The sequence below is a fragment of the Nannobrachium achirus genome, assembly GCF_963921795.1.
Source record: "Nannobrachium achirus genome assembly, chromosome: 11".
Taxonomy (NCBI): Eukaryota; Metazoa; Chordata; class Actinopteri; order Myctophiformes; family Myctophidae; genus Nannobrachium; species Nannobrachium achirus.
The window spans coordinates 40766868-40778149 of NC_137820.1; the positions used below are offsets into that span (position 1 = coordinate 40766868).

General features: G+C 42.3%; 1 protein-coding gene across 1 annotated transcript; it reads right to left on the minus strand.

The window, feature by feature from the left end:
• Positions 1-1529: 1529 nt before the first annotated feature.
• Positions 1530-9277, minus strand: ftsj1 (FtsJ RNA 2'-O-methyltransferase 1). The gene is made up of 11 exons (XM_080736509.1): positions 9231-9277; positions 7729-7908; positions 7220-7289; positions 6926-7058; positions 6192-6270; positions 5921-5973; positions 5758-5811; positions 4919-5021; positions 4041-4124; positions 3797-3900; positions 1530-2681 (listed from the first exon to the last, which is right to left on the minus strand). The coding sequence occupies exons 2-11, from the start codon at positions 7847-7849 to the stop codon at positions 2487-2489; spliced, it is 996 nt and encodes a 331-aa protein (XP_080592635.1). The 5' UTR covers positions 7850-7908; positions 9231-9277; the 3' UTR covers positions 1530-2486.
• Positions 9278-11282: the final 2005 nt, after the last annotated feature.

Genomic DNA, 11282 nt, shown 5'->3' on the forward strand with positions numbered 1-11282 from the left:
CCCTTGGGTGTCTTACTAGTAGTATTTCTTCTATGGCAGGGATCTTCCATTCAACAAGGACCCCTGAGAGAGATGAAGCAGGGACCCCCAAAGCCCAAAACCTTCTTCATAGTTTCCACTTTCCATATAGTTTCATTGTTTGACAGCACGATCATTAGTGTGTATTTTGGATTCATGTTAATGTGTTTCCAGATATTTAACCACTTGAACCGTCAATGCTTAATAAACTTGACCTTTCACTCTGTACTTAGCCTGCTCTTTTTCCCCTCTACACCAGAGCACTTTGCTGAAAATAGCAGATCTACAAGCTCACAACGCCTCGCTGTAGATCTGCTATTTTTTTGGCTAAAGTTCTCAGGGTTCAAGTGGTTAACATAAAACAGGAGAAAAAAAGTTTCTAGGCCTATCACACAAAGATTTGGAGGACCCCCTGTAGTAACTCTGAGGACCCCCTGTTGAAGACCCCTGTTCTATGGTATTCTTGATTAGGGGAGATTCATGAAACACAGTGCTGGAAAAAGTACTCATGTTTTATACCACATATAGACTTACATACTCTGTTATAAGTAGAAGTCTGGAATTCAAAATGTACTTGAGTTAAAGTACAAAAGTATATTTGCATCAAAATGTGCATTAAGTAACAAATTAGCTACTCAGTATTCACTGTGCAGAATGTCCCATTTCAAGTTATCGAATTTACTCAAATATTTACAATGCAGTCAATGCTATGCATTGGGCTTGTAGATCAGCTATGTTTTGTAATAAGCAGTCTTGTCTGGGACAAAAAACAGACCTACATCTTTATGGAGTTCATTAAAAATGTACTTGTTCGTTGGACAAGTGGCTCATGGTTTCACTTTTTCTGTGACACTCCTATGTGCTGTATGCAGACTATGGACTGTGGAGTGTACTGGGCCAAGGGGTTGTTATAGTAAAATAAATAATTAAAAAACAACAGAAAAATAAATGACTGAAATAGCAAATGTAGGCCTATATCCGGACAAGTGACTTTTGTGCCTGGACAAGTGAATGGTAAATGTACTTGTCCAGAGGATACGTACCTCAAAAAGTTAATGTCAAGCCCTGATAAGAATCAAAATCTACAAAGTAACTAGTAACTCAAATGTAATCGTCAATATTTTAATTATAGTTTTCACGTTCTTGACGAGATTCAGGAAACGTATGCTTTGATATTCCAAAGTGATAATCGACAGAATTATTTATTCCTCTCCTTAGGATCATAGCAATTTCAAACTTTTAAAAAGAAAACTCCAGGTGGTTTTCAGGGGTCTTCTTTAGATTTTTAGTCATGCTTTTCACAAAGCTACAAAAACACACCAGGGGGCACAGTTTCCCCATGAATAAAGTCCATGAATAAGACTTAATTAAGAAGAGAAAGCATGTCATTAACATCTCTATAATTTCAACAACCTTCACTATTGAGGCCATTCAGCTTCCATCTTCACAATGATCATGAATTCATGATACTGTGTCTACAGATAAGGAAAACAAGTTTTATTTTTCCACTGAGAACAGAGGTGAGCACTGACAGTGTAGATAAAAGATTATGAATAGGGACAAATATATTTAAAGGGCTAAACATACCCCAGGCTTTGTCATCACACATTCCAAAGTTTATCACGAGGGGAATGCATTCCTTTGCTAATATGGTTGGCAGCATTCTAATAAACCTGTGGTTTGACTGGTACTATATTACTGCCTGAAGCTAATAACAATAAACTCAGTCAAGAGGCAAACCCAATGCCCCAATTTCTCAGTATGGTGCAGAAGAAAGAAAAATATCCTCATAAGTCTCCAACGATCACAGTTTGCAGTCCCACCTGCCGAAACTGGCCCACTTCCATGACTGCACGCAAGCCACTCTGATCCTTGAGAAGGCTATGTAAGCCCCAAGTGGTGAGATGTACAAAACACAAGCAGCTCTGTCACTGGACAAGTCAGTGGTTTAAACGGCAGTCAACCACCGCAGGAATTCAATTGAGGATTGCCTCTTGGCTAAGTGGTAGAAATGTGTTGTCTGACTTGTCTCATGTTGGAGACCCATGCTCAAATCCCGAATAATTTATGACGTAAAAGTTTTGAGAACATTGCTGTTTGACCTGACAAAACTGCACATTTTCTGTTACAGAAGAATAAAGATAAAACGATAAAAAGCAACCAATAGGTGATCATAAACCCTCATTTGTGGCACGCTGGCATTGGAAGTTTTCCAGAAGCAATTCCAATCAGTTTCTGATGATGATACAGCGATCCTCTCAATCTTTCTGTCAATGCAATTAACCACCTGGTTTCCCTATACTGGGAATGTCGTAATGGGAGAAAATTCTCAAAATAACCTAAAGGCCTATACCTACTTTATACACGTCGTGTTATGGAGCTAAAATACCAAAGCTACAAGCTCACAACATGTCGATGTGACGTGTTGTAATTTGTTAGGTATAATCAGTCCAGGCTATGCGGAAATGTCAGGGTTTGGTGTCTTCTGTGCAGTCCCTCTGACTGGACAGCTGGACAGAAGACAGAGCCTCGTCCAGTGGGAGTGAAGGGCCGTCTTCACTGGCCAACAGGTTGTTCTTGCGAAGATGACAAGCTTGTTGATAAGGTGGTCGGATGGGCGGCTGTGTGGGGGGCGTGTACCGGTACTCCTTACTGGCATCCAGCTAAGAAGAGAAAATACAGTCAATTGTCAAACATCAATTCGAATGTTTGTTTTTGTTTTAGCTTTTTACTAATATTTCCCCCCAATTTAGTCGCTATGTCAATGAATTCCTCCCCACACACATTCTGTGTTGTCGCTGCTAGTATCCTACCGAGCCTTCGCCTTACTCCTCCCATCCAACAATTGGCCCAAAAAAAGCTTGATTTTACAAAAAGGCAATCTGGGAAAGGATTCCTTGATAAACAGATTTTTTAGAAATCTAATAGCTAGGAGTGGATGGAGCAAAACATTTCCAGATGACGTAATTTCCAGTTCCAAACGTTGCATAGCAACCGCGGACGCTTCATATGGTGCCCATTCATTCATACTTCCGTGATCACTGACAAAAGGGAAAAGACGGAGATCGCCGTCCTTGGCACTTAAGCGTTGGATATGAATTGACGTTGATCGCCGTCAATGGCGGTCAATGTGTAAACAGTGTCTTTCTTTACGAGTCAGGGGTCTTCCACGTTTTCCGGCCAAGGACCCCTTAGTCGAGAGAGAGATGAAGCAGGGACCCCCACAACAGATAGTTTTGTTTGACAGCACAATCATCATGAATTTTTGATTCATGTCAATTTGTGTTTTCAGATATTTAACCACTTGAACCGTAAATACAAAATAAACTCGACCTCTCACTCTGTGCTTAGTCTGCTCTTTTTCACCTCTACACTAAACCTCTTTGCCGAAAATAGCCGATTTACAAGCGTTGTAGATCTGCTATTTTTGGCTAAAGTTCTAAGATTATGGGTTCAAGTGGTTAATATACTGTAAAAGAGGAGAAACAAGTTTCTATCACTCAAAGATTTGGAGGACCCCCTGTAGTAACTCTGAGGACCCCCTAGGGGTCCCGGACCCCCTGTTGAAGACCCCTGCTTTATGTCGTGGCCTATAATTCATGACTATACAGTTAGGTGAGAGTAGGAAACCAAGACTGACTGGTAGATCAAGAGCTCCTATACGGCTCCAAATAATAAAAAGGGTATGTGTGTGTGTGTGTGTGTGTGTGTGTGTGTGTGTGTGTGTGTGTGTGCGCGCGCGCATACAGGTATTCATCGTCAAATCCACCATCTTTACCTGAAGAGGGTAGGTTCTGTCCGAGTCAAAAGCACTGAGATCACCACAGGCAAGGAAGGGAACAATGACCCTGTTGGGTCCCTCCAGCTGGTTAAAATCCACATCTTTGAAAACAAAGAAGAAAACCAAAGGAGTACAAAATATGAAAACTAATAACCATATTCTCCAGGGTGAGCACACAGTCAAGACAGTGATTTCCAATGAATTATGAATGAATTATTAACGTTTTATGGTTAATGATTACCATAGGAGTGATCCAGAAGTGGGTTGGACATGTTGGGAACATAGCCCTCAGGGGGAGAGTAGTTCTGACACACTACAAAGGCCTCTGCAGAAGGGACACAAGACAAGTCAAATGGAATGTTATAATAACAACCTTTTCACATACAGTCTAGTGGAGGAGTGGGGGGGGGGGGGGGGTGGGGGGGGGGGGGGTGTTTCCTTCATCTATATTCCCCTTGGTGAGCAGCAGGCCAGGAAGTGGCTCTGCTGAACGCATAACCACTGCATTCCACAGTGCATTCTGCATTCGTGCAGAACACAGAAACAGTGATGGTAAGACCTTTTTGGTCTATGATGTGAATCTTGTGTGAGAACTACTGATTTAGAAGGCATTTTGTAGAATTGGCCTCAGGACTTAATGGCTTAACAATTCCTGTGCCTAACACGTGACGTTCAGGAACGAGTTAAGGGGGCGGAGGGGCGCTGTGCCAGGGCAGCGTTATCTCGTCCACAGACAAGTTAAGGGTTGCCATGGTTACCAGGTAAACAGGGGCCGCGGTAGCTCTGGTCCATCGCGTCACCTCCAGTGACGCTCTGACAGACCCGTCGGCAAATGAATAGACGCTATTCATTTACCGACGGTTCTGTCAGAGCGTCACTGGAGGTGACGCGATGGACCAGAACTAGGGCCGCGGTAGCGGGCTGGTGAGCGAAAACACTACATATCCCATCATGCAACTCGGCCGCCAGCATCATGGAGTGTCTATTCTCCATAGACTCCGGTTCTATGCTGATGCAAAGAAACGCTTTATCTCGGAATCTACTTTCAGAAGGCCAAGAAAGCAGAGAGACGCTCTTTTTCACAGCGACACGCCTCGGTCCCATCCAAGCCTGGCTCACCTATGCTGGAGTTCCTGCTGCTCCGTGGTTTGGCACACGTCACGCCGCTGAAGAAGATCTTCAGCTGGGAGTACAGAAGGGTCACGTCCTTGCCCCTGAAAATCTGCACAAGGACAAGGATGAAGGAAGCGTAGCTTTAGAAACATTATTTCAACAACAAGAGGTACAGAAAGTTCATTTAACATCTACAGCCAAAGAACATGTGAGCTCACGTGGATAACCATTATTTCTTGTTAGAAAATTGTTGTTACAACTGGACTACACTGGCCATCTGCAGTCAATCGTGTAGCAGTGGTACTCAACCTGTGGTACGCGTAGGCCCCCTCTGGTTTACCATGATATCATGGAAATAGAATATCATGTAAAAACGTTGCTTTCCTGTAGGCTATTGGCCATTAATAATGATCAGTGCTGTGTTTATGTTGGCTTTGTTGTGTCGCAATGCATCCACAAACACAACAGATCACAAGCTAAAAGGTGGCAAGATTCTAATAAACAGCAGAGTGGGGGCAATTGTGGCTTAAAACTGAATTATATTACAAGGAGAATATTTTGACCAGCAGCTCTGCTGCATGTAGTGGAACTGAAGTGGTGGATGTCATACTAGCTCCACCTAGAGTATGAGTTTAATACTACAACTAGCAGTCAACCTTCTCATATTGGCCACAGGGCCACTGAGAGAAAATAGTTATGACACTCCCATAGAGTTCTGTTGTAAATGAGGAATATTCATAGATCTGCTGCTTTTGCTGTGTTTGAATTTGAATACTGAAAAGTAACAGTTTTGGACATATGAGGTTTCTACCCGACAGAGATGATATGCAGTGTATTGGACATACCTTGGCGACAAATGTTCCTCCAGGCTTCAGGACATGTGTAGTGATGTTTAGAGCCTTAGATAAAAAAAGAACATGTTTAAACAAACTTTACAACCTATTAGAGGCCATTAGCGTTGAGGTGAATGAATCCATCTCAATCCACTCCACAACAAGCAGTACTCACAGCCAATAGAAGTTGAGCTTGGATGTACTCATCAACGTCATGGAGACCAGTCACTATGGATACGGAACAGTAAATAATCAATAAGGAGAATGCTTTAATTAGACCATGGATCTTCAACAGAGGGTCCTCGGAGTTACTACTGTGGGACACCAAATATTTGTGACTAGGAACTTAGTCATTTTATGTTTTTTACATTAACTTGAACCCTAGCGGATCTACAAGCGTGTGGATGAATGCTTATATGGATGACACCCTTATTCTACAAACGTACCATCTGGTGCTCCGTCACATACAACAAGATCTGCCGGCTGTCCCTCAAAATGTCTGATAATCTCTTGAGCCGTCGAGATCTGAAAGCAAATTTATGGATGAGAGACAGCTTTTGGCACATTGCAGGCACACTGCAATGAGACGCACAGAATGATTTAGCAACGTCCCTCCCCAATGATTAGAAGATCTGGCTCCAAGTCCATAACACCATTACAGCCACAAGTACGAAAGTGCGAAGAACTGCTATGTGTCCAACTTAGAAAGTCTATTGAAAGTCCAAAGGAAAAGGGCCATGTCCATAGAGAACGCCCTTTGACCTGAGGAGAGCTTTGGATATGAATGTCCATAGCGCTCGCACACAGCGTGATGCCCAAACTGTTCAGTTCAAACCTATCAACCATTTAGGTGCTCAGTCACTGCTCAAACGTCAACGAGACAGCTGACATAACGTAAACATGGACTTCTCATGGTTGTAGTAATGATACAACGGCGGGTTGTTAGATTATCAGGTTGTCAAATACAATCATGAGGATCAGTTGACCGCAGCGCTCCGTTCCAAAAGTTTAACGGATTCCAGCTTGAAGCGTCCAGGGCGCTGCGTAAAAAAAACTGGGCATCGGGAGAGCTGAAGTGCGATGGTTAGCGCTGGGAAGACTATAGAAATACATGGCAGACTGGCACTGCTAGCTCAAAAGGCGTTCTCTCTGAGGACACGGCTCCTTCCATTCCATTTACCTTGGTGATGTCCCCCTGGATCTGCGTCACCCCTGGCAGAGGAGCCATGGCTTGCAGGTCAACTGCCACGATCTTTACCTCCTCACTCTTTGTTTCCTCGGTCTTCTTCTCATCTCTTTTTTCATCCTTTACCCTTTAATCACAGAAGACAAATGATAGACTATTCAAAGACATGGCATATTACACTACAGTGACCTCCCGGTTTGTCTGAAATGGTCCTGGTTTGTCCAGGTTTTCAACTACTGATCTCAATGGCAACGTCTCTTCACGAGAGCAGCCGAGTAGCAGACCCACCTGAGCTTGCGGCTTAGAACCTGACTCCAGCTGCCTGGGGCGGCACAGAGGTCCACAGCTCTCTTCACTCCTGAGCCAGGGAGAAAACAATGATACGCAGAATGTCACTGCACTGCTACTGCACACAACTAAAGCCTTGTTTACAAGATCAGGGTACAAATAGGTCAGTGGGGGACCTCCAGGGGTCCTTAAAGGCATTCCCTAGAGAAATGTGATAATATTTTATCATTAAACTCTTAAACTACTGCATTATGAGCTTGTAGATCGGCTAATTTGGGAAATTTGAGAAAAATCAGGAAGAATTTGGAAACTTATTTGATTTTAAAGAATTAACACAAATCTTCTCTTATGGGGGTCCCTGGTAGCCTTTTCAGACGGCGATCCACTGCCAAATATTTATCAATTTAGGGGTACGTGACATGAAAATATTTGACAACCCATGCTAAAGGTTCAGCACCAATGACCGATACTATATAAAAAAATAATAATAATAATAACTTGGGCTGTACCTTTGAACAGGCCAAACTCCTCGTCCAGCTGCAGCAGTTTGAAGGCACTCCTGGCCCTCCAGCCCTCCTCCTTGGCCAGACGGTAGTAGATGTCCCGCTTGTCTTTAGAGGACCGGCCCATGTTCACCTGCTATGACAGCAACAGTCTCGCCCTGGATGATGCCACAGATTCCTGGGGGTCTGGTTTACAAAAAAAAAAAAAAGTAATACACACATTTAACCACTTTCACCCTAGCGTATTGTCAAATTGTTTAAAAAATAACAGATCTACAAGCTCACAAAGCATTGCATGAGCTCTGCTACTTTTTGCCACATGTAAGTAATATGTTTTGGTTAAAACAAAGCGTTTTGTTAAAACGTTATTCTGAGTGTTTGTTTAGTAGGGGTCTTGACTCTCCAGCTCTTTTTGTCTGCGCTCATTGAGGGAAACAAGCCGTAAAAAGCTTACTAGAATCTTCTTTTAGTTGTCCTTGTACCAGTGAACTGCACTGTCATGAAACTGTACCTTTCCTATGCAAACTTCTAATAAAGTCTTCAATCAATTCAATCAATATATTTCATCTCTTACTTCCAATTTCACTTGTTTGTCCTGACTGATTAATTGAATACTTTATTAGCAGTTTGCATAGCAAAAGACATGACAGTACAATTCGGTCTACTAATAGAATTGAAACACAAGATAGCACTATGGCTTGTTTACATTGGGGTCCTTTGTACTCAATTCATCCTAATAGAGAAGACAGGGGTGGGATAATGACTACTAATGCATTGACACTATGCTCTTGTCGTTGTACAACAATCACTTACAGTAGCTTGATCTCTCCAAGTGGTAAACATCAACATCTTGTTGATGTTTTAACATTTTAGGACTAGCAGTGTAGAACCACAAAATCCATTAGCAAATAGCAATACAATAATATTTAGGCTACAGCATCCATAAACAACACAATAAAGCTGATTTTAGGAGCAGAAATCCATTGACACAGTGGTTTTCAACCAGTGGTCCTTGAGTGGTCCCCTGCTAAATGATGGAGAGTTGGTAACTCTTGATAGTGAAAAATTAAACCAAATGGACCCCATTAGTTTTCATTTTACACTAGTCTCAAGAGTTAAAATATGGGCAAACATCTGCATTAGTTAAAGAAGTCTACACAATTAGAGAATGTAGAAGAATTGTTACTTTGATCAGCTGTTCTGAATTTCTGATTGCCTGTTTGGAATCGTGGACAAAATCGTATCCAACGATAACAAAATATTCCCAGTAGGATCTGAGGGCATAGATCTCATCTGGCTCAAATACCGAATAAATAAAGGAAAAGGTCGAAAACCACCGCAATAGCACATTATGGTAAAATGGCCTTCTGCATTTTCCCCAAGCTAAAACGCTATTCTGGACTGACGACCGTTACCTTAGAAAGCTACAGCCAACATACAACCAAATATATACCAACAACAACAGTAAATAAATTACACTTATCGCATTACATTTTAAATCTACTCACAATACAACTGCAGAAAAACACTGAAGCAGAGACTCCGAAAAATGTTCACGTGTTGTTGATAGTGGAAGGACCCAGAAACTGTCTCTGGAGTGCCTGTGCAAATTCTTACTAGGCTACAAATTATGTGCAGAAATATAAATAAGTAATAACACGAATTGATTAATTAATGTATTAGTGGGGTGGATGGCAACAAAGGGCTACGTTTTACAAGATAAACTATTTGCTTTACACTTGAGGTGCGGATTTAAAACAATAATATTAATACTGAAAAAATGTATTTTTTATCAATGACCACACGGTGGCACCAAAGTCTTTTTTTCTATAAGGCTGATGGTTTCTAATTTTAGTCCAAGGGAAGGTCATCTAATTTGGAGGGTCATACACATTTTTATTAATAAAGTAGGCTGTTTTTATATGGCTTTTTTGAACAGCTTCTCTGAATCTACAACATTTAGATAGATAGATAGATAGATAGATAGATAGATAGATAGATAGATAGATAGATAGATAGATAGATAGATACCTTTATTATCCCACGGGGGAAATTCAGTTGTCCAGTTGTAGCATAGCAGTATACAGTATTTACAAAGTTACAGAGAAGTAAGAAAAAAAGATAGATAAGAGGAAAAAAAGAGCAGTACAGTACCAATAAAGAGAAGGTGCATCAATAGAGGGGGCGAATAATATTTAAGTATATATACATAAAGTGTCTTACAAAATTAACTTTGAGAGGTGCTAACTGCTCCCACATCTGGCTCTGCTGTGTGTGTGTGTGTGTGTGTGTGTGTGTGTGTGTGTGTGTGTGTGTATTGAAAGGAGGTCAATTAAAGACCAAGTGGAAGCTGTCAGACCAATGCCAAGTGCATTCTTTTAATCCTTTGTTGACATTCCTTCCTTCCTTCTGCAAGAACATTTTGCCAAACAAATCTTTTCAGGAATGCTGTATGCTTGGCTCTATTGAATCACACACAGACACCAATGAATACATTGGCGTATTGCTATGGAGACCTATTTGGAACAGAGTCTTTAAAAAACAGTGTTTCTCAAATTGTTTAATATTTCGAGGACCCCATAAGCTGAGAGTGTACAAACGGAACCAAGGGTCCATGTGGTTCCATGGAAGCCTAAACTCTCAGAGTAAAGCTGGTTGTACACTGCTGCGTTTTTCGTTGCGAAATGCGTTTTTCAGGGCAAGGAGAGAGAGAGAGATAGAGAGAGCAAGGGACCGAGTGGTGCGCGAAACGGGCGGCAGTGTGCAAACGTGACTGACATAACGTGAGGTTAATTTTTTATTTGCGTGCTCCGAAATTCACTCCGATATTCGGCCCGAAAAACGCAGCAGTGTGCAACCACCTTTAAGCCCTTTGCACACAGGACAGTTGCGTTTTTTTCGTTTGCTGCATGAATAAAACGCATTGGATTTGGTGTGCAAGGCTGTGCGGAATCGGCGCTGCGGATCCAAAAAGGAGTCATAAAAGGAGTGATGAGTTTTTTACCGCATGCGACAAGACGCACGAATCGAACTGGGTTCGATCGAGAAAAAAACGCACGGCGGCAGCTCGTCGCACGGCTAAGGCTAGGGCTCCACCAAAATGACGGCGTCGTGCCGGCGTCGGACGCCGTCAAAAAATTAACCGGGGCGAATTTGAGCGTCCGACGCGGACGTTGACGTCGGCAGTGGAGCACCCTTCATTGATTAAAACGGGAGCGTTCCCTGCGTTGACGTTGACGCGACGCTCGACGCGCTCGGTGGAGCCGGGGGTTAATTCGGAGCCGGTGTGCATGAGGTCATAGAGAATCATTGTTTTCTTTTCAAAAAATTATATTGTCCGTTTTATCCGTGCGGTTAAACGCGCCTGTGTGCAAAGGGCTTTAAGCCCTTTGCACACAGGACAGTTGCGTTTTTTTCGTTTGCGGCATGAATAAAACGCATTGGATTTGGTGTGCAAGGCTGTGCGGAATCGGTGCTGCGGTACAAAAAGGAGTCATAAAAGGAGTGATGAGTTTTTTACCGCATGCGACAAGACGCACGAATCGAACTGGGTTCGATCT